Below are 17,815 nucleotides of genomic sequence, written 5' to 3'. Positions count from 1 at the left end.
GTGGGGAGTCGAGTGGAGTAGTCGTGAGTGGGGAGTCGAGTGGAGTAGTCGTGAGTGGGGAGTCGGTTTGAGTAGTCGTGAGTGGAGAGTCGAGTGGAGTAGTCGTGAGTGGGGAGTCGAATGGAGTAGTCGTGAGTGGGGAGTCGAGTGGAGTAGTCGTGAGTGGAGAGTCGAGTGGAGTAGTCGTGAATGGAGAGCCGAGTTGAGTAGTCGAGTTGTTATGAGTTGCAAACTATTAATTGTGAGTTGTGAATTAACTATTTAGTTGTCTTAGTTATAGTACATTACTGTATTTAGTACACGTTAAATAACCATCGTTTCCTGTTTAATCCATTGTAAATAAATCTATCGATCAATAAACTTATCATATAGGATAGAAATCATTGGAAACCCTAATTTCTAATATTTCCAAACAAATAAAAAAATCCTATATTATTAACTGTTATTGTATATAATTCCATTTATTCCCAAAATAAACTCTATTTTCCAGAATCGATCGTCTTATTTGCCCCAAGGATTTACGTTGTTACATATAAACAGGAAGAACAATTAAACGTAAATGGCACACTACATAATATCGAAGAATAAAAATAAATAATGAAACCTACACGCTTATTCATATCCGACGCGTACAAGAAACTTCCTCCAATCGTACACGATCATTTTACAGCTTCCTATGCAAGTTACATGATTTTTCTCGCAATACGAAAAACCACAAACTCACGAGAATGGCAAATTTCGATATCATCCGTCTCGCAATTAGCAAATACGCGCAGATTCCGCGAAAAAATAACTTGCTCTACATATTTGTATTTTCACCGTGCTGTTTTAATTACAACTAATTATAACGTGCTTGTTTCTTGTTATAATTACCTATAGCTATTATATCTAAATACATATAATTATTATTTGTTATTATTATTTCTTATTATAATTTTCTGTAGTTATTATATTTAAATACATATAATTATTATTTGTTATTATTATTTCTTATTATAATTATCTGTAGCTATTATACCTAAATACATATTATAATTATTATCCGTTATTATTATTTCTTATTACAATTATTTATACATTGTATTATTTTATTTTTACTAATTATTTATACATTATACATATTATAAACACATATAACAGTCTGTTCGTTGAATTATGAAACATTCGCCGATAACTTTGTCGATCTTTCGTATCATCCCCGTGTCAACGTACGTTTCCAGAAAACGTTGCTTTAGCAAAGTAGCAACGATAGACCCAAGAGCAACTGGAGAAGATGAAACGGATCAAAGGCCACGTAAAAACGACGTTTTTGCAGATCGTGCACGAACGTGTAACGAACTTTTAAGACGGACAGCGAATAAATTACACGAGCTAATTATCATATGGAAGAGAAAGTTGGCGGGCATTGTACGTTTTTGCACAATGCGTCTTCATTGGAAACAAATCTAGACACAAAAGGGATGAATTACGGCCGGTCAGGATTGTCGCGCGGCTTTTCAATTTCCAGCTTGAATTCCGTCCCATGCATCGAGCTGGCTCGGCCTTTGTACTTTAAATTGTCCTGCTATCCGCTGAATATTAAATGAACCTTTTCGAATCGCGCATCATTTGCATCTCTAATAACGCGTTAATTTTCAAAAACACGCGCACCTTCGACGCCGATACGTTTCAATGCAAAAACGGCGAATTATTCGAACGCTTCGTTCCCTTTACGTTCTCTTTGACGACGTTCCGCTCTGCCTTGTTGATCTCTGCAGTCGCTTTCCAAAGAGAATTTTTCCAACTTTGTTACACGGATCTGACGAGCCTCTGGTCCAAGGTGGACGAGATTCATCGTATCTGCCGTGGAATATGGCAGAACAGCAACGAAAAATTGAGCAAACTATGATAACTTAGCCGGTATCAACTAAAGTGTATATCGAGGGCAATCTGCATTCTATGGGGAAGAACGATTAATCAGACGAGCGAGCTGCGATTTATCTTACTCTACGCTTTGCCTCATGGAGCAACTAAGATTAGAAAGGATGCAAGCAATTTACCGATTAATCTCTCCGTCGGCGTTACTTTAAATTTCTCGCATTATTTATCGACTTTAGTTTCGCCCTTAAATCATTGTCCACAATGCAGCTTGTAACACAGCGACTAACCAACGTAATTGCAACATTGTAGCAAGGCGATGTTATGTATTGCTCGGAGAAATTGGGCAAACCCTTGTTATCCTTCCAGACGTAAAATTTACTGCAGCGTACACATACATTTTCCTTTTTCTTTATTTTCTTTCGACTAACGTACTGCCGTTATTACCACGATGTTCCGCCGCTTTTGTATATTTCTCGAAGCTGTAGTTCATTAAAAGCTGCAATATCCACGAGGTATTTTCAGATTGAAATTTTGTTTTGATAACAAGCGTCGTTGCTACGTTACTTTTATACCACTTGGTCATTTAGTTTTCGAACGAAATTACGCGACAATTGATTGAAATAACGATAAACCTGGGTTACACTTATCGCGTTTCATGTTTCTACGGTATCTCGCATCGTAACTAACATTGTGCACCGTAAGAATTTTCTAAAAATGTCTATCGACTCGACTGTAAATCGTTTGATTCTACGTTCTTCGTGATCTAACTTTAGAGATTAATCGTGTGTCAACAATAATTGCAGGATGAATGGACTAATTCTTGTGTCTACACTAATTGCAATAATCGAACAGATTAATCAAAATCTTTGACAAACGTTCTAACAACCCAAAGTACATTGCTGACACGATTAATTACGTTTGGATATTAGCATCCTTTGCGGTAGCACGTGGAAACCAATTCTGATCATCAGATTATCGCGGATGAAACGGCCGAATTCCCGCTACATGCGACATATCGTAAAACGACGATAATTTTTCGTTGGTTCAGCTAGAAATACTTTTCGCGTTCGTATTGTCACGCTAATGCTGCTTTCGAGGAAGCTGCGTTAACATTGCAAGGTACTTCCAATTGCATTTAATCCTGACATTAATAGACAATATATTCGTTAACATAATTTGCTGCTTGGCGATCGATAATCGATTGCGTTATACACAACGATCATCCACGGAGATTCTGCAGTTTGAAATTAGCTCGCAACACATACGAATGTCTAATTCGTAGGCAAGCGAGCAAATTTTACAACCAACAGACTCTTCTAAAGATGGCACGCGTTCACGAAATTGACTATTTCACATGCAACGATCTGTTGGAAAGCCGATAGAGGAAAATCCGGCTGTTTCATCGTGTCATGAAAATTCGTTATCCCGTCGCATTAAGGTGGTGTCTTGAATTAGAATGTTCTGAAACAGCGTATTTTTGTGATTTTTTTTTTTTAGAAGGGGAAGAAGAAATGAAGTTATTGAATTTTTAGGTATGGTTTTATATATGTTTAACGAATAGAAAGAATTTTTTTTTAAGCAAAAAAAGAAATTGTAACAGATTTCTAAGCCTATTTTCATGGGCTGCAGTTTTCAATCAGCGTGAAAGATCCACCTCGTGATTCTTGAACGAAACGAAAAATCAAAAAAGTATTAAATTATTATGTATTTTTCTTCTCGATGAACTATTTAAATAAACTTTTCGACGAACTTTTATGGTTCATCGATGAATTAAAAAAGTGGCAGAAAATAACGTGAAATTAAAAATTTTGGCGTGTTTAAAGAAGAAATGTGTTTTATAAAAAGGAAAAATAAACTTTGAGGTGCTATAACAATTATTTGAATAAACTTTTCGACGAACTTTTATGGTTCATCGATGAATTAAAAAAATGGCAGAAAATAGCGTGAAATTAAAAATTTTGGCGGGTTTAAAGAAGAAATGTGTTTTATAAAAAGGAAAAATAAACTTTGAGGTGCTATAACAATTATTTAAATAAACTTTTCGACGAACTTTTGTAGTTCATCGATGAATTAAAAAAGTGATAGAAAATAGCGTGAAATTAAAAATTTTGGCGGGTTTAAAGAAGAAATGTGTTTTATAAAAAGGAAAAATAAACTTTGAGGTGCTATAACAATTATTTAAATAAACTTTCCGACGAACTTTTATAGTTCATCGAGAAGAAAAATATATAATAATTTAATCCTTTTTTGGTTTTTTGTTTCGGTCAAGAATTACGTGGTGGATCTTTCACGCCGATTGAAAACTGCAGCCCATGAAACACACTTAGAAATCTGTTCTAATTTGTTTAGTTTACTTGAAAAAAAATTTTTTTGCATTCGTTAAATATATATAAAACCATATCTCAAAATTCAATAACTTCATTTCCTTCTTTCCCTTCTTAAAAAAAAATTACAAAAAGACGCTGTTTTAGAACATTCTAATTCGGGAAACCCCCTTAAGACGCAACTGTTAACAAGGAAATAAGGAAATAGCACGGACGATGGTTCGGGTGTACGAGACACGGAGCGGAATGCATTAACCAGAGCTACTACGATCTACTGATCAATACTAGCGATACGTCTACCTACTCCGGACTACATTATCGTGGTCCCTTTAGCTTAGTAATTAGCGTGACTCACTGTATTCCCACGCCCAGTAATCACCAGCACCCGCCGTAGGCAGCACCGTGCTCCATGCTTCTATGTGTAAACAGAAAGAAGGAGAGAAAGAAAGTAAAAAACTGAACCATGCTTGGTGGATATGTGGATGAACGAAATTACCGGAACACGCTTCCGGCTGAATTCAAACGAATTTTATTCGATGCGAGTTGCCGAATGAGGCGAATGATAACTACGAGAAAAAAAAAGAAAAAGAAACGGTGGAAGGTTTAGATCGCACGGCAAGTGCGAGCTGATTTTATTTAGCAAATAGGCTGCTACTCCAGCACATAGAAATTATCAGAGAGCTTTTTTCATTTTTTTATTGTTTCACTTTCAATTTTAATTTACTTGCCTTGTAAATTCTTTTTCGGCAGCTCTCGTTGAATATCGATATCATAGGGTGGAAAATTTTGAATTAGTATTCATCGATATGTATTTAGCGTTTGCGACAGTGTTCAGGCTAAAAAGTTAAAATCAAAGACTGCAGTTTGGTATGAATTTTATACATATCGTCATAGTTGTAATTTTGTTAAATGGAAGCTGCAATCGATAACACGAATACGATTCGATATCATAAGGCGACAGGTTGATCTAATTTAATGTATGTTAATTAGCACTCTTTTATCTATTTGCTTGTTGACAAATGAAATTAGCTTCGAAAGACGATGATATTGTGAAAAAGGCAGTATAAGACACATTGGTACGAGAAATTCGATCTGAGAGTGTCCTCAGACGATCAATATACAGGATGGTTGGTAACTGGTGGTACAAGCGGAAAGGGGGTGATTCTACGCGAAAAAAGAAGTCGAAAATATAGAATAAAAATTTTTCGTTTGAGGCTTGGTTTTCGAGAAAATCGACTTTGAACTTTCGCTCGGTACGCGTGCCGTACGTTATAACGGATCTCACTGTAGATCGTTGTCTCGATGGAAAAATTAAAATTTCTTTTTTTAATTTATTTTATTTTTTTTCAATTTTTCCATCGAGACAACGATCTACAGTGAGATCCGTTATAACGGGACGCGATAAAGTGCACGCGTACCGACCGAAAATTCAAAGTCGATTTTCTCGAAAACAAAGCCTCAAACGAAAAATTGTTATTCTATATTTTCGACTTATTTTTTCGCGTAGAATCACCCCCTTTCCGCTTGTACCACCAGTTACCAACCACCCTGTATATCGTCGATGTTTCGAGATCTTCAACCAGGAGGATCGATATATATCGCCAACGCAACACTGTCAATATTTATCGTCGTATCGTATTTTCGTAGAGAAGCTTAAATATCGACGATATTAAATATCGTCTGATGGCACTCAATAAATTTTTGTCATCATCCAAGAGATAAGGAGTTTATTAAATGAGTTATTGGAAACATTGATAACTTATATCCTGATATATTTCTAATAACAATATGCTTGTCAAGTCATACGTTACGTTTCAAGAACATCCTGCGAACAACGAGGAACAACATGTCTATTCTGTATTCTCAAACAAACCACCATAGTAACACTTTCAATCTTCTTCGTATTCCAACAACGATCTCGTATTACGTCTAACGACGATACTACCAAACTATACGTCTTTTCTTTCGATACGTCACGCGAAGTAAAAGTAGAAAGTTGTTTCCGCGTCGTTTTTATTCGACCAAACAACAACCGAATTCTCCAACATTCTCAACGAATGAATATAATACATTTTCAATGGAGTTTCAAAATCTTTCCAACCATATAGTATATGTGTAAGAAACTTCTGTGTATTAATATTTCCAAATTAATAATTCCATTTCCATAAAAAAAGCTTTCTGTAATTTTAAATATTTCGGTGGGCCATTGCGGGATCTCGCGAAGTTCGCGTACGTTCGATGCGAAGGAACTGCAACCGCAGAGCGCAGTTTCTGTCGTATCTCTGCGCGACGCAAAAAAATGTCTCGAGTATAAATTGCAAGCGTCTCGCGCGATACATAAAACATATCCATTGGGAATATCGGGATACACAGTGTCCGATACACAATCGAAGATACATTTGCCGCTGCTTCTTTCTCGCCGAGTTATCGCGTTTTCGCGCCTCGTAAAAACCATAATCCGTTTCCTGGCTCGCACGCGATCCTCCGGCTTCGGAATCGACCGATACGCCAGCCTCCGCCGGTCTCCCTCCTCTCGGCCATCGAAATTCCACAAAAAAGGTTGCCCCTTCGATCGCCGCAACGCTGTAACCCGATACCCGGAGATTTGGAGCGCGTGTCGCGCGTAAAGTATCGCGGCGGATGATGGAGGACTAACAGAAAACATCGAACCGATCCTCGACGAGTTGTTTTTTTTCCTCGGAATTTTAGCCGGTTAATCGGTAACGCGTTGCTGTTTAAACGGCTCGTCGCGCAATTTCTGTACAGTATCGCGAGTCCGCACGCGATTCCTTTTTGTGTTTGATCGAAATCGCGTGCAAATTTTGGTTTCCATTGTGTGATAGTACAACGATGCTGCAATTGATTAGATCGTTGAATAAGTTCAGTCGTGTTAGCATTATTCATTTTTAATGCAGCATAACAAGCATCGAAGTAATTAACATTTCCGATCAACTATCGCTGCCTCTTAGTTGTTCGTTTACTGTTCTTCGTTGTTCTTTTTACTGTTCTTCTTTGCTGTTCTTCACGTTGCAGTTGATTTTTCACGATTCGACAATTTTCTCCGTTATCAATATGCAATTTTTCGATAACTGGAAATATGAAGAAAATGAAGACAGTGGCGAAAAACAACGATCGGAAGCTTCGATATTATTTCAGGAAGTTTGACGAATTTCGTAAAAGAGGAAAATAAAGCAGCGACCGAAAATGTTAATCAGATTTATCCATAAAATTTACATACAACAACGCGCGAAGGTATTAGGTTGTCCGAAAAGTTTCTTTCGTTTTATTATACAAGGAAATAACAGACGCGCAATGTTTTTTGTTTCATGCACGAACATAGTAACGGAAATAGAACGAAATGGATCATACCTAATTCAATAAAGTAAAATAAAACAGAAATTGTCGCTCGTCTATTATCGCCCTATGAAACGAAAGAAACTTTTTGGACAACCCAGTAGATCGTAGCGCACGTTGCAGTTGATTTTTGTCGATTCGACAATTTTCTCTGTTGGTGTGCAATTTTTTGATAGCTGGAAATATTGCGACAATTAAGACAGCGACGAAAGACCGAAAATGTTAATTAGATTTATCTATAAAATTTACATATAACAACGCGCGAAGGTATTAGGTTGTCCGAAAAGTTTCTTTCGTTTTACAAGGAAATAACAGACGCACAATGTTTTTTGTTTCATGCACGAACATAGTAACAGAAATAGAACGAAATGAATGATACCTAATTCAATAAAATAATATAAAACAGAAATTGTCGCTCGTCTATTATCGCCCTATGAAACGAAAGAAACTTTTTGGACAACCCAGTAGATCGTAGCGCGCGTTGCAGTTGATTTTCGTCGATTCGACAATTTTCTCTGCAATTTTTTGATAGCTGGAAATATGAAGAAAATGAAGACAGCGGCGAAAAACAACGATCGAAAGCTTCGATATTATTCCAGGAAGTTTGACGAATTTCGTAAAAGAGGGAAATAAAGCAGCGATCGAAAATGTTAATCAGATTTGTCCATAAAATCTATACACAACAACGCGCGAAAATTGTTTTTCCAGCATCTCGAGAATAAAATTCTCACCGCAATATCGCGACCTAATGCTAACTTGCAATGATTTTATTAATTGTAGATGATAAAACACGATAGAAGAGAACGAAAAAGACACTTTTTCGAGGATAGGGCTCGTCCTATTTTTCTGTACTTTCATATTAATCCCTTAAGAATTCTTCCTTCTTTATTTCTTCGTTCTTCACGACGGAATTAGTACGCGCGAGTTGTAGTTACGCGAATGGACTTCAGCTTGCACAAAGACTTGTATATTATACAATTTTACGTTACAACTAAGATTCCATAAAGATTCGTATATCATCCAATTTGTATATTGGCCAAGCCAATAGATCGTGTCCTGTCAATTAAAACATATCGTAGTTTGCTCGCCTTCGTAATTCGATTACGTCGTTGGATCGGAGCATGTAACCGCGCAGGAAACAGTAATCGGCTGATATTTAAACAATGATATGTTGCCAGGCTGGTAAAGTCTGACAATGAAACGTGACTATTTTAGCTGAATTAATCGAATGTTTAGAGCTGGGAATTACAACCACATTGGCGAACCATCGCTAAACACCACAATTAACTAAGTGATCTATTGAAAATCACTATGATTAACCTTTCGGATATACGCGATACGCTCGTATCGTGATACGTACGGGCGCATTGTTTGCTGAATTTGACGTGATTTCGTTAAAACGTAGCGTGTTTCCTTTAACCAGTTGGCTGTTTTTCACGAAGAAATATTCTGCGCCACGACGAGCTCCGTCAGCGATCGAATTGAAAAATAAAACAGTCGTTTCATCGCGATTTAATTGTATACAATTGCAATTGAATTCTATCGCGACATAATTAAAAAAAAAAACTGGAGGGCAGCGCGACAGAATTTGCGAAAAGACAGCACGTTGAAAAGCAAAAACAGGATATGGACAATTATGAAATGATTTCGATCGGTACAACGAGAAATTACGTTTCTATCGCCAGAAACTGAACTAATCGCGACATCTCTTTATTATTTAAAAAAAAATTGGACTCGAAAGGACAACGTGATTTTGTTTATTCGCATGGTGTTTACGTTCCTTGTTCGTCTCGTCCTTGTCTGTCAGGCAACCGATCGGTGTACGCGTAAATATTTAACCAACGAGCCTAACTTCTTCAGTATTAAGTATATTTCTATACAGTGTGTTCTGCAAAATCTCGCCACCTGAAGTATCTTCGTTGTTTCAAGGAATACGTTTCAAGGAAATATTTGGAATAAAAATTGCACGCTCTAACGTGTTTCCGTCGATTTAGCAGATATTTTAACTGAAATTTGTGCTGTTTAACGCATCAAGGCGGTGTTCTTGTGTTTACCTTGTCGTTTTACGTTCGCCTTTCATCCGTTAATGAAATTCAAATTAAAATACCTGACAAACAAAGATAGTTGAATACCATTTTGCAAAGAATATCGAGTTAAATCGACCGACGTATTTCAAAATCTGACAATTCCATCGAAAAAGAAAAACAAAAGTGGGTTTTGTATCTTTTTTACGGTCTTCTTTACGGATATTTTGTATTCTTTTAAATCCCATAACTTTCCTTTGCCGAATATTCTTCGAATTAACGAAGACGTTTCGGATAAACAGAGCTCACGAGACACGTCGTATCACATTTCATAGAAAAAATATACTTAAATATACTTAAATAAATTAAAATTTAAATTAAATTAAATATAATTCAAATTACTTAATTGTTCGCATTCGTAACGTACTCGCGACCCACAGAAATCAAATTCTTCTTAAGATCTTCTTATATAACCTTCTTAATAATAATATAATCTTCTTATATAACGTAACAATATTAAATATAATCTTAAGATCTTCTGACACAATTGTAGAATTCAGGCTGATGTCGAGCCCAATGGAGAAATCAGGCACCAAAGCATCTCCCTCGCAGAGTAAGTGTGTTATTGATATTCTACCATTGAAAAATTTAAACAATTAATTTAGATGGAAATACGTGCGAAACGTATCGAATCGTGGAGCAACATTGATTTTCGAAATTGATCTTGCTGAAATATTTACGCGATGATCTTTCCGAGAAAAGTGGTGGAAAAAGAAAAGTAAAAAATAGGCGTTTCTTCTTATTTTTTGTATTGCAACTAGTCGTAAATTTTAGTCCGAATTGTTGAATTTTTCCCTCAGTTATGAAACGTTCGAAACAAGGTGCACGATCACAACAACCGCAACAACCACAACAAGCGGAGAAAGTCAGCGATTATGGTGACATGAGGCATATGCTGGAGAAAAAGCTGTCGGAAATTAACGCGTTGCACGAAGCAATTTTCGATGAACACAATCGCTTGATTCAGGAGAACGTGAAATTGTCCCAGGAGCTGGCTAGGGTGAAACTGGAGAATGCGCAAACGATTATCGAGAAAGACAAGGTGAATCACGTAAACGGGTGAATCTGTTGCGGGCGAAAATTTGAATCGGCACTGAAATTTTAAAAAATCACGTTCACAGGATATCGAAGAATTGAAGAAAGAATTAAATGAACAGTGCGAGAAATTGGAGCGCGATATCAACGATGTTGAGTTGTTAATTAAGAGAAACAAAGAACTGGAAGAAGAAAACAAGATGATACTTGAAAGGGATTTCGAATTGAATAGGCAGCTTTCTGAATTGCAGGAAAGGTTGGTCAATAAGGACAAGGTACGTTTCTACGTATAAAATCGATTCTTACGATTAATTAGCGTCGCTAATTCCTACGTGTTCCAGATAATCAGGTTGAAAACCACGCTGGTACAAAATAAACAAAAGGACATAACTATCCTTAAAGAAAAAACTGAACAATTGCTACATATATATGAGAAGAGTATGAAAGACAATTTGAGGGACATAAGTGTCATGTGTACGGAAATTTGCAATCAGCCGTCTACCACTCAGGACGACCCGGACGAAATGGAAACAACGGTTTAATATTTTATTTCTATCGCGATATTTGCATAAACGAAGAAGAGAATATTTCATATGTGGTTAGAACGTATGACAAAATTCGATGATAGTGACAGGATGGATAATCGCAGTTCTCATTGATACGTGTGTCAACTGTACGATTATCTGCCATTCACTTAATTCGGTTAATTTATTACTTCGGGAACATACGTATTCTTCGTTGATATAATCGTTACGATATTTTATATCTTTTCTTTCTCTTCCAACAATTTGTTAGAAAATACTCATCGAATATTGAACCGATCTCTTTCCGCAACTTAGTCTCCTCTTTCGTATCGAATGGTTTTATATGTGTGGTTTCAATTATTTATATATATGTGTGTGTGTGTGTGTGAGTTGTTAGGTTTGTGATTTTAGCTAAGACGTAATTAGACTGTAGGACTATTAATTGAGATTTTAGCGTGACGAAGATAACGTAACTAAGTACATGTGAGAAGTGTATCGACCTTTTAGCTACGAATAGCGCGGACAAAGACGTTGACGAATTGAGCTACAGAAATTATTTCTGAGCAACGACATAATTCCTATTCCAGTTTTAACTGGACATTCCGTGTCGCGTTAAAACTGGAATTGAAATTACGGAATAAGGTTTCTGCCCAAATTCCGCCAAATCTTCTTCAGCGTTTATTCGCGACTAAATCAATTTTTCAGTCTGAAAATATTTCTCTGATTACCTTACAGTTAGTTCGAACTATAATAATAATAATAATTATTGTTATTCCTAAATGGCAAACAAGTTTTTGACTCGAGAAGGAAAATGTTCCTAATTTCGTCTCTTGAATGTCACTTAAAAAATGTATATATTGTTCCTTTTTCATGCGTCTGGAATACGTTTTATTATAAAACAATGTACACCATCCAAACAATGCAAACCGTCCGTAGGACAATCGTATTTTTGAAATATGACTAGGAATATTAAAAAAAAAAATAACGTGGTTATTATGATCAGTTGTGACGAATGAAAGCGACGCAGAAGACTCTGGAAAAGAATTTCCTCCGTTTATGTTGTTATTTAGCCAGCGGCATTTTTCCTTTAAATTCTAATTGACGTTTACAGACTGCGGCACTTTCATTGAACGAAAAGATCGATCGAGAGACTTGGGCTTCTCGGTGTATTTTTAAGGGAATGGACTTTGAAAATTCACGTACCTCGTACGAACAAATTGTAATTAATTACCCGCTGCGTTACAATTCTCCCAAATTAAATGGAATGTTCGCATAATAAACGCGGGCAGCGGGTAATTCTTCGATTTACTGTCAACGATACTGTCCTCTTTAACACTGCGTTCTGTTAGTCTCTTTTGTTTGCCAGTGGAAAATCAGATGACCTCGCGAACGTAGAAAACGACTTTAAACATATTCTAGCGTTTTATGAAACGGATTTTATTGTTTTAAATATAATTGGTCAATGATTGCAACGCTTCACTTTCATTTTCCAACCTACGACCCGCCTTTTTCCTCCCTTCTCTTGCCTATGAACGCGAATCGTCGAAGATAAATTCATTAAACGACTGACACAACTTGCCGGAAGTTGTTGAATAGATAGGAAGCGTGGTGTGGTATTTGTACGCGGTGTTGGCGAACGCAGAAGTGGGTCAACAATGAACGCTTTTAAGGGGGAAATAGCAGCTCGGCAATTTACTGATCTCGATGTTCGCGTTTCTCATTTACCAGAATCCCCTAATTCGTCTATCTCATTTAACTATTTCATTATGCTGACAAATGTTTTGTTAATTCGTCGCATGACGCGTACTTCGCCTGCTTCGCGCAACCCGCGCCCCCCTCCGCGAGATAAACAGCCAACTGTTCGTTATCACCAGCCCTTTCTCTCTCTTATTGCACGAGGGAAAAAGATTATATCCGACGTCTGGTAGCAGCGTTCGTGTGCTAAGTATACGTTCGATTTAAGGGAGTGTTCTGGTCTAGAAATTTGAAAAAATTAAAAATTTTTTTTCATATTTCCAAAGTTTAGACATTCAAGAATATGCCTTTAAAAGGATTTTTCGAAATTTCAATTATTTTATGAGTTACAGCCATTTCTATGACGCGGCATCTGCTCCGGTCTGACCGGAACAAATGAATATAGACGGTAGACGTTGTTTGAGTAAACTTGTCTGAAAACTTTAAACGCGTTTTTCTCGAAACTACCTTTCGAGTTGGCGTGCACGATATCTCAAGTTCTAATGAACCGATTTATTTGAAATTTCGCCTGAATGTTCTTTATACATTCCTCTATCGCCTCAACCACGCCCAGATCAAAATTGTTAATTTTACTATTTTTAAAAAATACGGAATTGCCAAGAAACATGCCGAAAAGGAAAATTTTCTTCAAACGGCCGCGATTTTGTGAAAAAATATTGTTTTGACTTTTCCAAGGTTCATGCTATAGCCGCGTCTATACTAATTAAGAATCCGTTCGGTTTTATCGCTTCAGATGACCAGAAGATTAAATTCATACACGCCAGGACACCCTTTTTTTTCTAGCACCACCCACTTTACCAGCTCATAACTTTGTGAATTTTGAGTTTTTCTTTTCGGTGAATTTTTTACGTAATCTTAAAATATCAATAAACAAATGCCAGAAAGAAGGATGGGAAAAATATTTCTCGACTCGAAAAAAGTAGTTTAAAGTTTTCAGACAAGTTTGGCTGTAACTCATAAAATAATTGAAATTTCAAAAAATCCTTTTAAGTGTATATTCTTGAATGCCTAAACTTTGGAAGTATGACAAAAAATTGCCGACTTTTTCAAATTTCTAAACTTACGAAAATTCTAAAATGACGAAATTTCCAAAATTTCTACAATTCTAAAATTACGAAAACTGAAAAATAACAGAAACTGAAACATTCGTCAACGTCAGTCAGGATGCCGGAGAAAATATCTCGTCTTAAATAATTCCAGTTTTTCTAATTTCTCCTCGGCGTTTCTTCAGTGGAATCTTAAAAAATACTTTCGGCATTCGCCTAGCGCGATTTCCAAACCACCGTGCGTGATGTTAAAAGCGTAATCTCTGGCGCGATAATTACGAAAATAAAATACTCGTCGTTTCCGCGGCTGCGTTAGTTGCAGCGTGAAACAGCAGCTCGCTGTAACATCGAGCACGGTTGCATTGAGACGTTAAAATCAGAACGAGATCGATCGATCGTGATTATGGTCGTCGATGGGCTTAAGATAATCCGCATTGAATCGTTCAACGAATATGGAAATGTTCGTATCGCTGTATGTAGGTCGGTAATCAACAGTCTTGAGGAAGGGGTAAGCCACCCCCGTGGAACGAAGGGGTTGCAGGTGGTAACGAAGCCGATGCTCGCACTCGTCGTTCACCTTATTCGCCGTTTATCGCCGGCATCACGCTCCTACCATTTCCATTCCACTTCACAAGACAATCGATCAACAGCGAGATTCATTGGCTGACGCGTTCGTACAATAGCAGAATGACGAGAGGAAATAGTGAAAATAGAGCCGCGACTTTGCCATATCGGCGCAACATTTTCCCAGCGAAATGAAAATCTTCAAGGGAAGATTTCCGTTTTTCCACGGAATATCGACGAGGAGGAATTTTCTTCATAGTTTTGTTTCTTAGGTTTGCGCAATTGAAAGCACGTAATATGAGAAAATCGCGCGCGTACAGCGAAAAGGCTGTGAGAATGGTGAAAACGGAAGGACGAGAAAAATTACACACGCGGAGGAGACGAGGACGTGTTATTGCGTTGGCAACTAAGTGATTGCGGGTTTTGTCAATACGACCCAATGGCGAAATCCGCAATCACTTAATTGCTGTTATACGTCTGTATACAGGGTGGTTGGTAACTGGTGGTACAAGCGGAAAGGGGGTGATTCTACGCGAAAAAAGAAGTGGAAAATATAGAGTAAAAATTTTTCGTTTCATTGCCGTCTTATGACAAAATCCGCAATCATTTAGTTGCCACACGGAACTCTTAGTTCGCATAATTTGTACTTCCTTTGTCTTGGAATTAAAAAGGAAGATGAAGGCGTATTTTCAAAGTCATCGCGTTGCAATGACATTTTGCGATTTATTAAACAGCTTCACGGTCTCTTCTCTCGAGAATTTCTTGTCTTTGTCGGCAATGAATCGTTCGAAGCGCCTTTGGCAGCGTTTTCTAAAGTTTCACGGAAATTTATAATAAACAATCGAGCACTTCTCCAATAAAAAAAGCCGTAAGACAAAACGAGACAACTGCTTCGCAACTTTTGATTCAAGTTTTTCAGTGTCGCTTTAAATTGATAATTACGATGGCTGCGAAGAAAATTTCTTCTTTCCGCGTGTACGAAAATTAATCGTTTTCCATCACTGGAAAATACACCCAAACAGAATGTATCTTTCTTTGTTATGGTTCACGAAAATACCAGAAATTCAACACGTGGCAAGCAACGATTGAAAAATATTTATTTCGAGTACACTAAGCGCACCATTTAATTTAATAAAAAACAACGATTTAATATGTAGCTTTTCTTCTCGATTATAATATCGTTAATCGATCAGGGCAACGTAATTACAAGAAAAACGAAGATTGTCAGGATTCGTAGCGGAATTTTTCAACGCTACCCTCAACAGCTTTTTCCTTCGACTCGATTGTCTTTCGTGGCGAGAGGCGCGGTCGTTCTGCGCGATATAATGTAATTTCCACGGTTTAACGACCACGTTCAAGTCCTGTGGCAGACTTCTGCGGGAAGAAAGAGAAACGGACGATGAAATAGCGACGGACCGCGATGGAAACGGCCAGAGAAAAACGAACTAGAGGATTTATTAGGGTCGGAATAATCAGTCCTCTTTCAGATCTGTTGCAAACACCAGAGAAAGGACGACGCTTTTCCTGCTGCAAGAGATCGCAGGGCAGAAGCGCGATAAATGGAATCCGACCACTGTGTCACGAAATTTCGCCAACCATCGGTCGTGAAATTTATTCGACGAGGAAACTTTGGCACCAATGATCGCTTGTTTCTCCGATGTTTCGTGTAATTTTCGTAAACCGTGTTATTCGGTAAAAGAACAAGGTTTCTTTCCTTTGGGCATAAAAGGATCATCGTCTAGCGTCAAGTTGTGTCTAGTGTTCTGTTATTTTAGCGAACGATGTCGCCCATGAAGAAACAGCCAGTACAAAGTTCAAGCTTCCTTTGTATCACGTTCAATCAAAGTTCGACGAGTATTTAACGGAGTATTTAAATACGAAAAATTACAGGTTTGATCGAAGCAGAAGTATAGATACGTTTCAAAAACTTCAGTACGTTGGAAGGTCGGTTGACAGTGCTAGTCGTTTTATTAATTAGGTTACAGTGTTCTTTGATATTCGTATATCGGCAAAGATACGATAATGTTCCATTGGGTTAATTACATCGCATGTTATAGTTTCTTTCTTTAGTGGGAATTGCGTGGCAAATTAGCCGGCGAGGTTAATTTTCATCCTAACTTGCTGATAATCTTTTCGCACAAAATGCAGCAACAGCTGCTTGTTAACATCGTTATTCGTTAGTATTAAATTTCGATGAAATTCCGAACGAGGAAGTTGCAAGAAAAAAGAACAATGCGCAAACCAATAACATCAGAGTACCAGTTTTGGGAGAATTAAATCATTGATAAACGTAAATGTGAGCAACATCCAAACGCTTGGACAATTACGTGCTTATGCAATGTAATCATGTTGAATCGATGTTGGCTGCAATTATCCATTGAGACGGTATTAATAATAACGAAGAATTATACTTCGATACGGACACGTATAACGTTGCAATTGTTAAACGACTAACTCGTATCTCGTGCATTAACAAGTTACAGCGGAATAAAAATGTCTCGTACATCGGATGTTTAATAAATATTTCCAATTACATTTTCTTCAACGTTGAGCGATCACATAGTATACGACGATACAACGCACGGAATGTTAAACGCGCCATCATGTTTAACGCATGCCGTGCTTTTCGTTAACGGCGTTCGTACGTTGAATTTTAATAATAGAATTTTTCGTCAGCGTCGAGCGTATGATTTATTATAAAACTACGACGTCCGGTATCGGGGAAATATTTCGCGTTTCGCACGAACCAGCGGAGCAGCAACATCGCGCATACAATCCAATTAATTGCGATACTGACACGACCTCTTTTCGCCATCAGCCTTTTACACCGCTACACTTTCCGCGCTGTTAATCCGTTAATGCCGTGCCAGCTCGAGTTCCCCTAAAACGATATCGATCACCACGTCGCGTACTCGTAACGCGCGCATCTCCGCTAAAGCGGTCGAATTTTAATTATTTGCTCGGTGCATATGAAACATCGTCGTGCGAAAACGAAACTTGACACGCTGCGTTCATTCAGATACCATTTTAATCGAATTTTTTCGCTGTTTTGTATCTTCTAATTTCTTGTATAGTTAATTAGAAATTCCAGGTATTTCGGATATGGTCGCACGGATCCGCGTGATATACAGCCACAGAACGAATATCGCGTTGTTTGTAGGAAAATACGAAGAAAATGTGGAACAAAGGTTGTTGATTATCGGGTTGGTTCATGGGAAAATCGATCAAGTATACTTGAAGCTAATTCCGGACTGGGTAGGACTAAATAA

The 17,815-nt window shown here is 37.5% G+C and overlaps 1 protein-coding gene and 1 pseudogene across 1 annotated transcript in view; one reads left to right on the top strand and one right to left on the bottom strand.

Annotated features, from left to right (window-relative positions):
• Nrx-1 (neurexin 1) overlaps nucleotides 1–17,815 on the bottom strand; it is a 600,022-nt gene that overhangs the window by 351,319 nt on the left and 230,888 nt on the right. The window contains exon 4 of the mRNA XM_033349833.2: nucleotides 4,540–4,599. Within this exon, the coding sequence (XP_033205724.2) occupies nucleotides 4,540–4,599 (60 nt within the window). The remainder of the gene's footprint in view (nucleotides 1–4,539; nucleotides 4,600–17,815) is intronic.
• On the top strand, nucleotides 5,973–11,363 carry LOC143303925 (uncharacterized; annotated as a pseudogene).

This window comes from Bombus vancouverensis, chromosome 17, assembly GCF_051014615.1.
Source record: "Bombus vancouverensis nearcticus chromosome 17, iyBomVanc1_principal, whole genome shotgun sequence".
In the NCBI taxonomy this organism is placed as follows: Eukaryota; Metazoa; Arthropoda; class Insecta; order Hymenoptera; family Apidae; genus Bombus; species Bombus vancouverensis.
Note: the sequence above shows the minus strand (reverse complement) of the source record. Positions and strands in the feature narration are given on the sequence as shown.